Source organism: Oncorhynchus clarkii, unplaced genomic scaffold (genome assembly GCF_045791955.1).
Source record: "Oncorhynchus clarkii lewisi isolate Uvic-CL-2024 unplaced genomic scaffold, UVic_Ocla_1.0 unplaced_contig_7090_pilon_pilon, whole genome shotgun sequence".
Lineage (NCBI taxonomy): Eukaryota > Metazoa > Chordata > Actinopteri > Salmoniformes > Salmonidae > Oncorhynchus > Oncorhynchus clarkii.
Genome location: NW_027258342.1, coordinates 39,892 through 56,956, shown reverse-complemented (window position 1 = coordinate 56,956; position 17,065 = coordinate 39,892). Strand labels below are relative to the sequence as shown.

The 17,065-nt window shown below is 41.8% G+C and overlaps 2 protein-coding genes across 4 annotated transcripts; both read right to left on the bottom strand.

Annotated features, from left to right (window-relative positions):
* Nucleotides 1–5,819, bottom strand: LOC139396710 (emerin-like). Of its 3 annotated transcripts, XM_071143667.1 has the most exons (9): nucleotides 5,637–5,819; nucleotides 5,000–5,104; nucleotides 4,635–4,669; nucleotides 4,120–4,202; nucleotides 3,951–3,998; nucleotides 3,815–3,862; nucleotides 3,671–3,724; nucleotides 3,476–3,532; nucleotides 1–586 (listed from the first exon to the last, which is right to left on the bottom strand). In XM_071143667.1, exons 1-9 carry the CDS (start codon nucleotides 5,716–5,718, stop codon nucleotides 382–384), a joined length of 717 nt encoding a protein of 238 aa, XP_070999768.1. In that variant the 5' UTR covers nucleotides 5,719–5,819; the 3' UTR covers nucleotides 1–381. The 3 variants fall into 3 exon arrangements, with proteins under 3 accessions (XP_070999768.1, XP_070999770.1, XP_070999769.1); XM_071143669.1 differs by lacking the exon at nucleotides 3,815–3,862; XM_071143668.1 differs by lacking the exon at nucleotides 3,951–3,998.
* Nucleotides 5,820–6,042: 223 nt separating this feature from the next.
* Nucleotides 6,043–9,712, bottom strand: LOC139396714 (uncharacterized). Its single transcript, XM_071143674.1, has 5 exons — nucleotides 9,688–9,712; nucleotides 6,904–8,914; nucleotides 6,683–6,755; nucleotides 6,442–6,552; nucleotides 6,043–6,359 (listed from the first exon to the last, which is right to left on the bottom strand). The coding sequence occupies exons 1-3, from the start codon at nucleotides 9,710–9,712 to the stop codon at nucleotides 6,683–6,685; spliced, it is 2,109 nt and encodes a 702-aa protein (XP_070999775.1). The 3' UTR covers nucleotides 6,043–6,359; nucleotides 6,442–6,552.
* Nucleotides 9,713–17,065: the final 7,353 nt, after the last annotated feature.

Genomic DNA, 17,065 nt, shown 5'->3' with positions numbered 1-17,065 from the left:
AGTAGAAGCACCCCAAGGTAGTTCTGATAAACAGAACACCATACATCACCATCTAGTCATTACATAGGAGTTGAGACAGGAGGAAATGTTACTGCTTTCCTTTCACCAATAGTAAAGTTCCCAGAACCCAAAGTCACCTTAAAGAACATGCAAAAAAAGTGAAAAGAGAAAAAAACAGGCATGGGAAGTGCCATTATATTTGTAAAATATGAAAAACTGGGTCATATTCATTAGGACACACGTAATGAAACATTTAAAAACATTGTCCAACAGAAAACGAGTGATTCTTATAGCTCAAGAACCAATAGTGCTTCCCCATTTTGGACCGTTTCGTGCCTTAAAGAACATATCCCAGATTGACATTTATTGGTACATTTTTGATCATTGGATTCTGCTAAAGGGGCTACTCTCTGCAGACTCCATGTTAGTGAATATGAAGTAGAGGAACCCGGCTAGGATCAGGAAGACCAGGAACTGGACCCAGAGAGGGATCAGTCTCCCAGAAGTCGTTGTGTTTTCCTTCTTCACCACAGGCGTTGGTTTGGAGTAGGATGATGATGACGACGGTGTGTTGTAGACATGGGGCCTGAAAACAGGTCTCAAACGTGACTACATTCATCCATGTGATCAGACCAACATAGTAAAAGCAGGCTCTTTAGTTAGGGGGGGATAGGTCTGTTTGTATACAAAGCCTTCTGTAAGTATTCATACACCTTGACGCGTTACACATTTTGTTGTGTTACAGCCTGAATTCAAAATGGATTCAAATTGATTATTTTTCCTCTCACCCATTTACACACACACACACAATACCCCATAATGACAAGATATTAGATATGTTTTAAATGTTTTTTTTTTTTTTTTTTTACACGTTTGCAAATGTATTGAAAATGAAACGCAAATCTCATTTACGTAAAAATTCACACCCGAGTCAATACTTGTTAGAATCACTTTTGGCAGCGGTTACAGCCGTGAGTCGTTCTGGGTAAGTCTAAGAGCTTTGCAAACCTTGAATTGTACAAAATTGGCTTACTTAAAAAAAAAAGGTATTATTCAAGCTCTGTGAAGTTGGTGGTTAATCATTGCTAGGCAACCATTTTCAGGTCCTGCCATTGGTTTTCAAGTAGATTTAAGTCACAACTGGGCCACTCAGGAACATTCTATATCGTCTTGGTAACCAACTTTTGTTGCAAACACAATGTATGTTTCGGGAATAGTGTTATTCAGTACAGGCCGTCTTCTTTTCACTCTTGTCATTTTAGGTTCAATGCCTTTCTTTGCGAGGCATTGGAAAACCTCGCTGGTCTTTGTGGTTGAATCTGTGTTTCAAAATGTACTACTCGATTGAGAGGCCTTACAGATAATTGTGTGTGTGTGAGGTACAGAGATGAAGTAGTCATTCAAAAAAAAGAAAGTCGAACACTATTATTACCCACAGAGTCCATGCAACACACGTGGCTTGTTAAGCACCATTATCATTCCTGAACGGATTTAGGCTTGACATAACAACAGGGTTGAATACTATATTGACTCAAGACGTTTCAGCTTTATTTTGTATTCGTTCGTAAACATTTCTACAAACATAATTCCATTTTTACATTATGGAGTATTGTGTGTAGGCCAGAGACAACGACTCCATGGAATCTATTTTAAAATGAAGGCTGTAAAAAGAGTCAAGGGGGTGGTGATACTTTCTGAAGGCATTTGTTAAGTATTCAGACCCTTTGACTTTTTCCACATGTTACGTTACAGTCTTATTCTAAAATGGATGAAATTGTTTTTCCCTCATCAATCTACACACAATACTCCATAATGACATCACAATACTCCATAATGACCTAGAAAAAAAACAGGTTTAGAAATATTTGCAAATATATATATTTTTTTTTAAACTGAAATATCACATTTACATAAGTATTCAGACCCTTTACTCAGTACTTTGTTGAAGCACCTTTGGAAGCGACATTGAGTCTTCTTGGGTATGTCACTACAAGCTTGGCACACCTGTATTTGGGGAGTTTCTCACATTCTTCTCTGCAGATCCTCTCAAGCTCTGTCAGGTTGGATAGGGAGCGTCACTGCACAGCTATTTTCAGGTCTCCAGAGGTTTTGGCTCTGGCTGGGCCACTCATTTTCAGGTTTCCTCCAGAAGTGACGCCTGGCATTCCGGCCAAAGAGTTCAATCTTGGGTTCATCAGACCAGAGAATCTTGTTTCTCAAGGTCAGAGTCCTTTCGGTGCCTTTTGGCAAACTCCAAGCGGGCTCACATTTGCCTTTTACTGAGGAGTGGCTTCCGTCTGGCCACTCTACCATAAAGGCCTGATTGGTGAGTAGTGCAGAGATGGTTGTCCTTCTAGAAGGTTCTCCCATCTCCACGGAGAAACTCTGGAGCTCTTGGTCACCTCCCTGACCACGGCCCTTCTCCCCCGATTGCTCAGTTTGGCCGGGCGGCCAGTTCTAAGGAGAAGAGTCTTGATAGTTCCAAACTTCTTCCATTTAAGAATGATGGAGGCCCCTGTGTTCTTGGGGACCTTCAATGGCAGGGTAGCCTAGTGGTTGGAGCGTTGGACTAGTAACCGGAAGGTTGCAGGTTCAAACCCCCGAGCTGACAAGGTACAAAACTGTCATTCTGCCCCTGAACAAGGCAGTTAACCCACTGTTCCTAGGCAGTCATTGTAAATAAGAATTTGTTCTTAACTGACTTGCCTAGTTAAATAAAGGTTAAAAATAATAATACTGCAGAAATGTTTTGCTACCCTTCACCAGGTCTGTGCCTCGATACCATCCTGTCTCGGAGCTCTACGGACAATTCCTTTAACCTCATGGCCTGGTTTTTACTCCGACATGAAGTGTCAACTGTGGGACCTTATATAGACAGGTGTGTGCCTTTCCAAATCATGTCCAATCAATTGAATTTACCACAGGTGGACTCCAATCAAGTTGTAGAAACATCTCAAGGATGATCAATGGAAAAAGGATGGGCCTGAGCTCCATTTCCAGTCTCATAGCAAAGGGTCTGAATACTTATGTAAATACGTTTTTAATTTTTTTTTAATGAATTTGCAAAATATTCTGAAAAACCTGTTTACTTTGTCATTATGGGGTATTGTGTGTAGATGTGAAGAGAAATAGTTTATTTCATCCATTTTAGTATAAGGCTGTAACGTAACAAAATGTGGGAAAGGGAAGGGGTCTGAATACTTCATGAATGTACTGGACTATAGGTACCAAAGGTACATTCAAGTGGAACACCTAGTGTATATGAATGAAGGATACATGTCAGAGAAGCAGAAATCACATCTCTGAACAATTAGCCTGGTTTCAGATCGGTTTATGCTGCATTGCCAGCTCGTATGGGTTGTTTTCGGCACAATAATGACCATAGGACTTGGCAAGACCACAACAGATCTGGGACCAGGCTATTACAACATTTATTATACATGAACAATGTGAAATCTGTCTAAACTAGACTTACTCATCAACGTACGGTCTTCCGCTGCTGTACTCTGGTCTTGATCTCGAATAGAGTTTACTGGACAGAGAGAGAGACAGAGAGAGGGACAGACAGAAGCTTTGATACATTGTATTGGTCCACTTTAAATCAACTGACCACACAAACACTGAATAACATGACATTTACTAATGCAAAGCTATCTGTAAACCAACATACTCATCCACCCGGTCCCTCTCGCTGTACTCTGGTCTTGATCTTGAATAGGGTTTACTGCAAAGAAGAGAGAGAGAAAATATTTGATTAGTTGTATTGGTCCACTCTAAAGCAACTGACCACAAAGCTATCTGTAAACAAACATACTCATCCACCCGGTCCCTCTCGCTGTACTCTGGTCTTGAATAGGGTTTACTGCAAAGAAGAGAGAGAAAAGATTTGATTAGTTGTATTGGTCCACTCTAAAGCAACTGACCACAAAGCTATCTGTAAACCAACATACTCATCCACCCGGTCCCTCTCGCTGTACTCTGGTCTTGAATAGGGTTTACTGCAAAGAAGAGAGAGAGAAGCTTTGATACATTGTATTGGTCCACTTTAAATCAACTGAACACAAAAACACTGAATAACATGACATTTACTAATGCAAAGCTATCTGTAAACAAACATACTCATCCACCCGGTCTCTCTCACTGTACTCTGGTCTTGACCTCATGTAGGGTTTCCCATCTCCAGAAGGACCCTCACTTCTAACCTGCAAATATGAGAAACAGAAGAATATTGATGGTTATAAACTGGGTGGTTCAAGCCCTGAATGCTGATTGGCTGAAAAATAATATTTTTTACTGTCCTAATTGTGTTGTTAACCAGTTTATAATAGCAATAAGGCAATTCAGAGGTTTGTGGTATACCACGGCTAAGGGCTGTGTCCAGTTGCCTAAGAACAACCCTTATCTGTGGTATATAGGCCGTATACCACACCCCCCTCGTGTCTCATTGCTTAATTAGACATTCTGTCAACAGAAGGATATGTTCTAGAAGCACTCGTGTCTCATTGCTTAATTAGACATTCTGTCAACAAAAGGACATGTTCTAGAAGCACTCGTGTCTCATTGCTTAATTAGACATTCTGTCAACAAAAGGATATGTTCTAGAAGCAACTGCAAACAAAATAATCAATACTTACTGGTGTCTGGTAGGTGACATAGGTGACTTCTTCCTCTGAAATTAAGAAACAAAAGTAAACCAATATTACAGAGTTCCACTTTCTTATTTACATTTTTATTCAACCTTTATTTAACTAGGCAAGTCAGTTAGGAACAAATTCTTATTTACAATGGCGGCCTAAAACCGGCCAATTGGGCCAATTGTGTGCCGCCTTATGGGACTCATGATCACGGCCGGTTGTGATACAGCCCGGGATCGAACCAGGGTCTGTAGTGACACCTCTAGCACTGTGATGCAGTTCCTTAGACCGCTGCGGGAGCTTAGTTTAGTCTAATGGTTGATATGCATAAAGTAGCCTTGTGTTATCATGCATGTCTAACTTACGGTCCTCTCTGTAGAAGGTTCTGTCTGGTGATGGTTTTGTCACAGTGACCTTGGCTTTGGCCATGGCTTCTTTCAGCTTCTTCTCATACAGTGGTCTTGTAGTGTCTACGACGCAGAAATGTTAGATGTGGCTCAGTAATGCAATTTAAAACCATAGTCACATGACTATTAGAATTTCAGAAGTACATTTGAGACTGTGGTCATAGACATCTAAGTTAGTCTATTAAGCAGGCCTACTCAGAGACTAGGAATTTGTAACTAAAATAACTAGAAACGTTAGCTAAACCAAGCATACCCAGCTCATGTATTGTAACTTTAAAACATAGGCTGGCCTAGCCAACTTACACGCCATGATTAACGATGGCTTTCGCGGCAATACAAACATATAATAAAACTAGTGTGGGAGGACTGGAGCTCTGATGTCACGTAAAATTAAGTTTTATACAACAACAACAAAAAACTAGGGATTCCAACTGTGTAAATGCGTGTTATTCTTTCATTTTCTGTGAAGTCGGAGCTGCAGTCCGCCCACACTAGTCGACGCTCAACTCCATGGTAAATCGTGGTGTAGTCGGACAGGGCTGGGTAAAGCTTGACTTAACGTGAGCTAATTCAAACAAATCAAAGCTTGACTTACCAACGAGAGGCCCATGCTTAATTCCATACTCATTCAGCAGGTCCTTGATTTCTTGGTCAGATTTATTGCGCAGTGCGGCCATACTGTCGGCGATATATTTGTAGCTACTCTGATTGAAACAGACAATTACTCGTGTTGACTTACACTTTCATTTCCAAAAAATCAAGCTTCTGTCCCCACCCACTTCCACACAACATTCCTATGTTACTTCCGGGTCCTCTTTGAACATCGCATTTAAACTGTGACAGCGCCCTCCTCTGAATTTCCTGCGCGTTGGCAACAGTCACATCGTAACGTTACCAGATAATTTATACAATAAGATGTACATTTGTGTGCAAAATCCAAGGCTTTCTGTATCTGTGATGGCAACAACAACAACAAAAACGACTGACGCTTAAAGTCGAATGGGACTATAAACATACCCCTTTATTATCCTCAAAACAGATAAAGATGATGCCATGATACAAATAAGTGACAGCAACTACAGTATATAACGACATAGCATTTGCCTTACAAGTAAGCCTTTTTAAAAACTTAACTACTGCTACTTTTTACGTTCTAATTATATTCAGACACATTGACAATACAGTACAGTCGTTAGGCAAGACAATTTTAGCCAAATCACCAGTCCAAGTCCAGTTGGTATCTTGTCCACCAAAATGTCAGAAGTCCAATCACTGTCAACAGGGTTATCTTCACCAGTAACTTTAGCACCCTCAGACACTGCAGAAACACAGTGTGTCAGAGGAATCAATCAATCAATGAAGCCCTTTTTTTTATAGCAAGTTGTGGGTTAAAGACTTACCTGGTCTCTCTTGGTGTGGGTCTGAGGCATTTTGCTGAGATCTTGTAGTTCTCCTTGTGGCTCCCGAGTCTCGGGTAAACTCATTCTCTGTCTCTCAGGCTCACTCTGCTCCTGAAATAGTCACAACATCGTCATCTGCTGGTAAAGTGTGCTGGCTAAAGGAAAGAGACAAAGAGAGAGAGAGTGTGTGTGTGTGTGTGTGTGTGTGTGTGTGTGTGTGTGTGTGTGTGTGTGTGCTCACTTAAAGCCTTTCTGTAGAATCCAGGTCCTCGTCTCCATCAGATAAGTTGTCAACCAAATCAACATCACTACTGCTGAGAACATAGTAGACAGGCAGTGACATAGTAAATCATTTCACTCATCTATACCACAGTGACAGTGACATGTCTTGTTCAAGTAGAAATAGGCATTTCCTGGTTGGCGGTTGTCGTAACAATTTTTTATGTTTGTTATTTCACTTACCTGTCTGTGTATTCAATGACTTGAGGCAGGGGATTCATGCAGAACTGAACTCTAGGCCTCCTCCCTGAAAAATCACCTTCTGTTCCAGTGGCATTCTCCCCCTCTTCCTCTTCATCATTATAAAACTTGTAGAATGCCTTGATTCTCTCTTTCTCTTGTTCCCAACTCCTATTAACCTCTTCGTCATCCTCTTCGTCTGCAAGTTCTCCACTCTCTGTGATTCCAGACGCGTCATGTTGGTAATCTTGAATTAAACCACCACGTTCCACATTATTTTCCCCTGTGTCCCAGCTTATATCAGTGTGAATGTGACTCTTCAACCTTCCTGCTACTTCCAGTTGAACTTTGCAAAGATGTTCCTCTTCTAAAGCGCCTGGCCCAGCCTCACCCCAAAGCCAAGTCTCTCGTTTATCTTCTCTTTGTTCAGCCTCCGATGTCCACAACGCTCCGGGCAAACTATCCTCAGAGGCTGGCCCAGCCTCAGAGGCTGGCCCAGCCTCACCCCAAAGCCAAGTCTCTCGTTTATCCTCTCTTTGTTCAGCCTCCGATGTCCACAATGCTCCGGGCAAACTATCCTCAGAGCCAGATGGTGACATGTTGCCGGTACCTCTGGAGATAGTTATAGCTGCTCTACCGCGTCTGGCCTCACTGTGAAGGGTAAACGTGGGGACATCGGAGATGGTTTCTGAAAGATGCAGGTCGGCAACACTCTGCTTGGAGCCGTCCTCCTCTCCACCTCCCCACTGAACTTGAAGAGGAGAATCCTCAGACCCCCGGTCTCTCCGAGGAAGACCCTGGTATCTTGGCAGCGCTTGATGTTCTTCCTTATACTTCTGTTGTTCCTCCTCATCCTCACTAGAACTGCCACTGGAACTATTGCTGTCACTCTGAGGTTCAAGATGGTATCCAATACTCTTCCTCATGCTAGTGTCAATATTGGTATTGAACATTGCACAATCTGCTAAATCTTGCTCACCTTCTACGCGTGGAGAGATAGAGGCTGTTACTTCTTCCATGACGTCTACTTTCTCTTCTGTATTCCAGATACCCTCCAAGGGACTAGATAGTTTTCCTCCATCCTTTTTGTATTTACACGGAGAGCAGACAGAGGGGTAATCTGCAAATATTTCATCCGCCTCTTGGTGGTCGTCCAATTGGAACTCCTTAATTTTCTTCTGAAGCGGGTGTTCCACAAAGGCGTTGACCATAAGAGCTTGCACATTCTGTGTTGCTGCAGGATCTGGCCAATCATAAACAACCTCTGGAGCTCCATCTTCTTCTTGCTCGTCTTCCTCTTCATTCTCCTGAGGAACAGTCTGCTGGGAGAGTAAGTTCGCTACTTTAATTCCCTCTTTTCTCTGTTTTTTGGTGAAAGAGCTAGTCAGGACCTCCAGGTCTGAATCAGATGATTCCTCTTGGTTTTCTTCATCCGTCTGTCTTTCCCCTTCTTCACATATATCTGCTGTGATCTCCATGTTGATGTCTTCAGTGACACCCACAAAACACCTCACATCACTGTTCTTGAAAGCACCTTGCTCTGCGTTTCTGTCTTCACGGTTTTCACTGTCTTGTTCGGCAAAAGGTTGTCCTGTGGTTACAATCTTCTCTATGTCCTGGAGTGCACCATCCCGGCTTTCTTCATCGTAGTGAACAACCACAGACCAACCCCCTGGCGAGCCAAGGTTCTTTATTCCTGTGTCCTCTTCTTCTCCTGAGTCCATCATCTCTGCCTCTTCCTCATCAATAGGTTGAGTATCCTCATGTCCTGAACCTATCTCTTCCTCATCAATATGTTGAGTCTCCTCTTCGTCATCATATATCTCCACTGAGATATGGTCAGATACAGTTTCAGTTTCTCCACCAGGCTCTCCCTCTACCTCTTCCTGTCCTACATCTTCCTCTTCCTCTCTCAGCACCGGTAATGTTCCAGGAGACATGTCTGGCTTTGCTTCGTCAAAATAGAGCGACTCAAAGTCTAACTCTCCTTCAGGGAAAGATGGGAGGGATGAGTCTGCAACAACAACATCACAGACAGAAAAATATCATATGAGATGGAAAATAATAACAAAGACAAACAAAAACAAACACTTTCAGGAAGTAATTGCACTAAATGTCAGTGAAGGTGCAGTGCTCTAACTACAACCTGCATAACGCTTACCTGAAAATGAATCCGTTAACAAATCAGCAAAGTTTTGTTCTATCTTCTAGGTAGAATAGGATAGGTAAATTCAAACTATATATGTTTACTATGTACATTTAGTTGTTCAGTTTACCAAGAGACATGTAATGATTTCATGTTTGCCAGCTTTTCATTTCCTATTAAAGCTCTTCTGATTTCTGACAGGAAGAGAGTGAGTTTAGTTTTTACATCTGTTGTTGCATCATGAAGCTTCCTGTCAAAATGGGGATACAGAAATAGAACAAAACACATTGACAAGTAGTGACAGACAGACAGCACACAAAGAGAACTACAAAATAGTTTAAACTAATATGTTAATTTAAAATGGCAGAAAATCACAGTATGTTAAAAGCATTTGCTTTGTCATAAAAATAAATAAAAAAGTCACACATAAAGAAGAAGGTGTTTATGTCGATGTACTCACCGTAGATTCAACATGTCAGCCGTGCTGTGGTTTTACTTTCAGATGTAGAACACAAGGTCCCAGCCCTACCTCCATCCCTTAGAGATGTAGGCTACCACTTCCACCCTGTCTATCTGTCTCTGTCTGTCTCTGGCAAATGAAGGTGCATCAACTGTCTAGGCCCTACCTACATATAACTTACTGGTGAACATATAAACAATCTCCATTCTTGCATAATATGTTATAAGGGATCAATCCAAAATAGACTTCAGTCTGCAGATATCAAATAAATATAATGTATTAGTCTTTGTGCTGACTGAAATAATATATTTTCTCAGACGCTATCTCATATGATATTTTTCTGTCTGTGATGTTGTTGTTGCAGACTCATCCCTTCCATCTTTCCCTGAAGGAGAGAGAGTTTGAGTCTCTCTATTTTGACGAAGCAAAGCCAGACATGTCTCCTGGAACGTTACCGGTGCTGAGAGAGGAAGAGGAAGATGTAGGACAGGAAGAGGTAGAGGGAGAGCCTGGTGGAGAAACTGAAACTGTATCTGACCATATCTCAGTGGAGATATATAATGACGAAGAGGAGGTTCAGGAGAAGAGGAGACAACATATTGATGAGGTTCAGGAGAAGAGGAGACAACATATTGATGAGGAAGAGATAAGCACAGTGTGTCTTTCTTAATTCCATTCATTTGGTTTTAGTTTTGTGTGTATTGTTGTGAATTGTTAGATACTACTGCACTGTTGGAGCTAGGAACACAAGTATTTCACTACACCTGCAATAACATCTGCTAAACATACAGTATGTATGTGACCAATATCATTTGATTTGATGGCTTCCCCTTTAGAGTCTCAAACCCCCTGAATCACACACAGGTCACAGCAAGCCAGAATCTAGAGAAGGAAATACAGAATCTAGAGAGGGAAAAACAGAATCTAGAGAGGGAAAAAACAGAATCTAGAGAGGGAAAAAACAGAATCTAGAGAGGGAAAAAACAGAATCTAGAGAGGGGAAATCAGAATCTAGAGAAGGAAAAACAGAATCTAGAGAGGGAAAAAACAGAATCTAGAGAGGGGAAAACAGAATCTAGAGAGGGGAAAACAGAATCTAGGGAGGGGAAAACAGAATCTAGAGAGGGGAAAACAGAATCTAGGGAGGGGAAAACAGAATCTAGAGAGGGGAAATCAGAATCTAGAAAAGGAAAAACAGAATCTAGAGAGGGAAAAAACAGAATCTAGAGAGGGGAAAACAGAATCTAGAGAGGGAAAAAACAGAATCTAGAGAGGGAAAAAACAGAATCTAGAGAGGGAAAAAACAGAATCTAGGGAGGGAAAAAACAGAATCTAGAGAGGGAAAAAACAGAATCTAGAGAGGGGAAAACAGAATCTAGGGAGGGGAAAACAGAATCTAGGGAGGGAAAAACAGAATCTAGGGAGGGGAAAACAGAATCTAGGGAGGGAAAAACAGAATCTAGGGAGGGGAAAACAGAATCTAGAGAGGGGAAAACAGAATCTAGGGAGGGGAAAACAGAATCTAGAGAGGGGAAAACAGAATCTAGGGAGGGGAAAACAGAATCTAGAGAGGGGAAATCAGAATCTAGAAAAGGAAAAACAGAATCTAGGGAGGGAAAAACAGAATCTAGGGAGGGAAAAAACAGAATCTAGAGAGGGAAAAAACAGAATCTAGAGAGGGAAAAAACTGAATCTAGGGAGGGAAAAAACAGAATCTAGGGAGGGGAAAACAGAATCTAGAGAGGGAAAAAACAGAATCTAGGGAGGGAAAAAACAGAATCTAGAGAGGGAAAAAACAGAATCTAGAGAGGGGAAAAACAGAATCTAGGGAGGGAAAAACAGAATCTAGAGAGGGGAAAACAGAATCTAGAGAGGGGAAAACAGAATCTAGGGAGGGGAAACAGAATCTAGAGAGGGGAAAACCGAATTTAGGGAGGGGAAAATAGAATCTAGAGAGGGGAAAACAGAATCTAGGGAGGGGAAAACAGAATCTAGAGAGGGGAAAACAGAATCTAGGGAGGGGAAAACAGAATCTAGAGAGGGGAAATCAGAATCTAGAAAAGGAAAAACAGAATCTAGAGAGGGAAAAAACAGAATCTAGAGAGGGGAAAACAGAATCTAGAGAGGGAAAAAACAGAATCTAGATAGGGAAAAAACAGAATCTAGAGAGGGAAAAAACAGAATCTAGGGAGGGAAAAAAACAGAATCTAGAGAGGGAAAAAACAGAATCTAGAGAGGGAAAAAACAGAATCTAGGGAGGGAAAAAACAGAATCTAGAGAGGGAAAAAACAGAATCTAGGGAGGGGAAAACAGAATCTAGAGAGGGAAAAACAGAATCTAGGGAGGGAAAAAACAGAATCTAGAGAGGGAAAAAACAGAATCTAGAGAGGGGAAAACAGAATCTAGGGAGGGGAAAACAGCATCTAGAGAGGGGAAAACAGAATCTAGAGAGGGGAAAACAGAATCTAGAGAGGGGAAAACAGAATCTAGGGAGGGAAAAAACAGAATCTAGGGAGGGGAAAACAGAATCTAGGGAGGGGAAAACAGAATCTAGGGAGGGAAAAACAGAATCTAGGGAGGGGAAAACAGAATCTAGAGAGGGAAAAAACAGAATCTAGAGAGGGAAAAAACAGAATCTAGGGAGGGGAAAAAACAGAATCTAGAGAGGGAAAAAACAGAATCTAGGGAGGGAAAAAACAGAATCTAGAGAGGGAAAAAACAGAATCTAGAGAGGGAAAAAACAGAATCTAGGGAGGGAAAAAACAGAATCTAGAGAGGCAAAAAACAGAATCTAGGGAGGGGAAAACAGAATCTAGAGAGGGAAAACAAATCAGAATCTAGGGAGGGAAAAAACAGAATCTAGAGAGGGAAAAAACAGAATCTAGAGAGGGGAAAAACAGAATCTAGGGAGGGAAAAAACAGAATCTAGAGAGGGGAAAACAGAATCTAGAGAGGGGAAAACAGAATCTAGGGAGGGGAAAACAGAATCTAGAGAGGGGAAAACAGAATCTAGGGAGGGGAAAACAGAATCTAGGGAGGGGAAAAACAGAATCTAGAGAGGGGAAAACAGAATCTAGGGAGGGGAAAACAGAATCTAGAGAGGGGAAAACAGAATCTAGAAAAGGAAAAACAGAATCTAGGGAGGGAAAAACAGAATCTAGGGAGGGAAAAAACAGAATCTAGAGAGGGAAAAAACAGAATCTAGAGAGGGAAAAAACAGAATCTAGGGAGGGGAAAACAGAATCTAGAGAGGGGAAAACAGAATCTAGAGGGGAAAGGAAAAACAGAATCTAGGGAGGGAAAAACAGAATCTAGGGAGGGAAAAAACAGAATCTAGAGAGGGAAAAAACAGAATCTAGAGAGGGAAAAAACTGAATCTAGGGAGGGAAAAAACAGAATCTAGGGAGGGGAAAACAGAATCTAGAGAGGGAAAAAACAGAATCTAGGGAGGGAAAAAACAGAATCTAGAGAGGGAAAAAACAGAATCTAGAGAGGGGAAAAACAGAATCTAGGGAGGGAAAAACAGAATCTAGAGAGGGGAAAACAGAATCTAGAGAGGGGAAAACAGAATCTAGGGAGGGGAAAACACAGAATCTAGAGGGGAAAACAGAATCTAGAGAGGGGAAAACAGAATCTAGGGAGGGGAAAACAGAATCTAGGGAGGGAAAAAAATCAGAATCTAGAGAGGGAAAAAGACAGAATCTAGAGAGGGAAAAAACTGAATCTAGGGAGGGAAAAAACAGAATCTAGGGAGGGGAAAACAGAATCTAGAGAGGGAAAAAACAGAATCTAGGGAGGGAAAAAGAATCAGAATCTAGAGAGGGAAAAAACAGAATCTAGAGAGGGAAAAAACAGAATCTAGGGAGGGAAAAACAGAATCTAGAGAGGGGAAAACAGAATCTAGAGAGGGGAAAACAGAATCTAGGGGGGAGGGGAAACAGAATCTAGAGAGGGGAAAACAGAATCTAGGGAGGGGAAAACAGAATCTAGAGAGGGGGGAAAACAGAATCTAGGGAGGGGAAAACAGAATCTAGAGAGGGGAAAACAGAATCTAGGGAGGGGAAAACAGAATCTAGAGAGGGGAAATCAGAATCTAGAAAAGGAAAAACAGAATCTAGAGAGGGAAAAAACAGAATCTAGAGAGGGGAAAACAGAATCTAGAGAGGGAAAAAACAGAATCTAGAGAGGGAAAAAACAGAATCTAGAGAGGGAAAAAACAGAATCTAGGGAGGGAAAAAACAGAATCTAGAGAGGGAAAAAACAGAATCTAGAGAGGGAAAAAACAGAATCTAGGGAGGGAAAAAACAGAATCTAGAGAGGGAAAAAACAGAATCTAGGGAGGGGAAAACAGAATCTAGAGAGGGAAAAAACAGAATCTAGGGAGGGAAAAAACAGAATCTAGAGAGGGAAAAAACAGAATCTAGAGAGGGGAAAACAGAATCTAGGGAGGGGAAAACAGCATCTAGAGAGGGGAAAACAGAATCTAGAGAGGGGAAAACAGAATCTAGAGAGGGGAAAACAGAATCTAGGGAGGGAAAAAACAGAATCTAGAGAGGGAAAAAACAGAATCTAGGGAGGGGAAAACAGAATCTAGAGAGGGAAAAAACAGAATCTAGGGAGGGAAAAAACAGAATCTAGAGAGGGAAAAAACAGAATCTAGAGAGGGGAAAAACAGAATCTAGGGAGGGAAAAAACAGAATCTAGAGAGGGGAAAACAGAATCTAGAGAGGGGAAAACAGAATCTAGGGAGGGGAAAACAGAATCTAGAGAGGGGAAAACAGAATCTAGGGAGGGGAAAACAGAATCTAGGGAGGGGAAAACAGAATCTAGAGAGGGGAAAACAGAATCTAGGGAGGGGAAAAAAGAATCTAGAGAGGGGAAAACAGAATCTAGAAAAGGAAAAACAGAATCTAGGGAGGGAAAAACAGAATCTAGGGAGGGAAAAAACAGAATCTAGAGAGGGAAAAAACAGAATCTAGAGAGGGAAAAAACAGAATCTAGGGAGGGGAAAACAGAATCTAGAGAGGGGAAATCAGAATCTAGAAAAGGAAAAACAGAATCTAGGGAGGGAAAAACAGAATCTAGGGAGGGAAAAAACAGAATCTAGAGAGGGAAAAAACAGAATCTAGAGAGGGAAAAAACTGAATCTAGGGAGGGAAAAAACAGAATCTAGGGAGGGGAAAACAGAATCTAGAGAGGGAAAAAACAGAATCTAGGGAGGGAAAAAACAGAATCTAGGGAGGGGAAAACAGAATCTAGAGAGGGAAAAAACAGAATCTAGGGAGGGAAAAAACTGAATCTAGAGAGGGAAAAAACAGAATCTAGAGAGGGAAAAAACAGAATCTAGGGAGGGAAAAAACAGAATCTAGAGAGGGAAAAAACAGAATCTAGGGAGGGGAAAACAGAATCTAGAGAGGGAAAAAACAGAATCTAGGGAGGGAAAAAACAGAATCTAGAGAGGGAAAAAACAGAATCTAGAGAGGGGAAAAACAGAATCTAGGGAGGGAAAAAACAGAATCTAGAGAGGGGAAAACAGAATCTAGAGAGGGGAAAACAGAATCTAGGGAGGGGAAAACAGAATCTAGAGAGGGGAAAACAGAATCTAGGGAGGGGAAAACAGAATCTAGGGAGGGGAAAACAGAATCTAGAGAGGGGAAAACAGAATCTAGGGAGGGGAAAAAAGAATCTAGAGAGGGGAAAACAGAATCTAGAAAAGGAAAAACAGAATCTAGGGAGGGAAAAACAGAATCTAGGGAGGGAAAAAACAGAATCTAGAGAGGGAAAAAACAGAATCTAGAGAGGGAAAAAACAGAATCTAGGGAGGGGAAAACAGAATCTAGAGAGGGGAAATCAGAATCTAGAAAAGGAAAAACAGAATCTAGGGAGGGAAAAACAGAATCTAGGGAGGGAAAAAACAGAATCTAGGGAGGGAAAAAACAGAATCTAGAGAGGGAAAAAACTGAATCTAGGGAGGGAAAAAACAGAATCTAGGGAGGGGAAAACAGAATCTAGAGAGGGAAAAAACAAAATCTAGGGAGGGAAAAAACAGAATCTAGAGAGGGAAAAAACAGAATCTAGAGAGGGGAAAAACAGAATCTAGGGAGGGAAAAACAGAATCTAGAGAGGGGAAAACAGAATCTAGAGAGGGGAAAACAGAATCTAGGGAGGGGAAAACAGAATCTAGAGAGGGGAAAACAGAATCTAGGGAGGGGAAAACAGAATCTAGAGCGGGGAAAACAGAATCTAGGGAGGGGAAAACAGAATCTAGAGAGGGGAAAACAGAATCTAGGGAGGGGAAAACAGAATCTAGAGAGGGGAAATCAGAATCTAGAAAAGGAAAAACAGAATCTAGAGAGGGAAAAAACAGAATCTAGAGAGGGGAAAAAAGAATCTAGAGAGGGAAAAAACAGAAACTAGAGAGGGAAAAAACAGAATCTAGAGAGGGAAAAAACAGAATCTAGGGAGGGGAAAAAACAGAATCTAGAGAGGGAAAAAACAGAATCTAGAGAGGGGAAAACAGAATCTAGAGAGGGAAAAAACAGAATCTAGAGAGGGGAAAACAGAATCTAGAGAGGGAAAAAACAGAATCTAGGGAGGGGAAAACAGAATCTAGAGAGGGAAAAAACAGAATCTAGAGAGGGGAAAACAGAATCTAGAGAGGGAAAAAACAGAATCTAGAGAGGGGAAAACAGAATCTAGAGAGGGGAAAACAGAATCTAGGGAGGGAAAAAACAGAATCTAGGGAGGGGAAAACAGAATCTAGAGAGGGGAAAACAGAATCTAGGGAGGGGAAAACAGAATCTAGAGAGGGGAAAACAGAATCTAGGGAGGGGAAAACAGAATCTAGAGAGGGGAAAACAGAATCTAGGGAGGGGAAAACAGAATCTAGGGCCCCAGAAGGATAAGGCCCCAGATGGATAAGGCCCCAGAAGGATAGTGCCCCATAAGAATAGGGCCCCATAAGGATAGGGCCCCAGAAGGCTAGGGCCCCAGAAGGATAGGGCCCCAGAAGGCTAGGGTCCCAGAAGGCTAGGGCCCCAGAAGGATAGTGCCCCAGAAGGCTAGGGCCCCAGAAGGATAGGGCCCTAGAAGGATAGGGCCCCAGAAGGACATGGCCAGCCCTGCATGCTGAATGCAGTTGTACATAGCCTCTTGTTCTTTAACCATAGGTGTATTGGAAGAAGAAACTGTGAAGTCCCTGCTTCAACCTCTGTTTTCTGGGACCCATTTTCCGGAAGTATAATTGCTACCTTCGTGTCTGCTCATTTAGCAGTTGGTGATATTCAAACCATTTCAGTGAGTGTCATTGTTTCATAAATCCTTTATCTTTAAACATAGCCTGCTGCAGGTCATCAAATGGGATCAGGCGTGTTGACACAGCTTTAGCAATTTACAGGCCCACATACTCAATGATAATTTGACAAATATACAGCAGAATATGAACCTGAACAAGCAGTCACCCTCCAGGTCAGTCACTCCTCCAGGACAGTCACTCCTCCAGGACAGTCACTCCTCCAGGATAGTCACCCCTCCAGGACAGTCACTCCTCCAGGACAGTC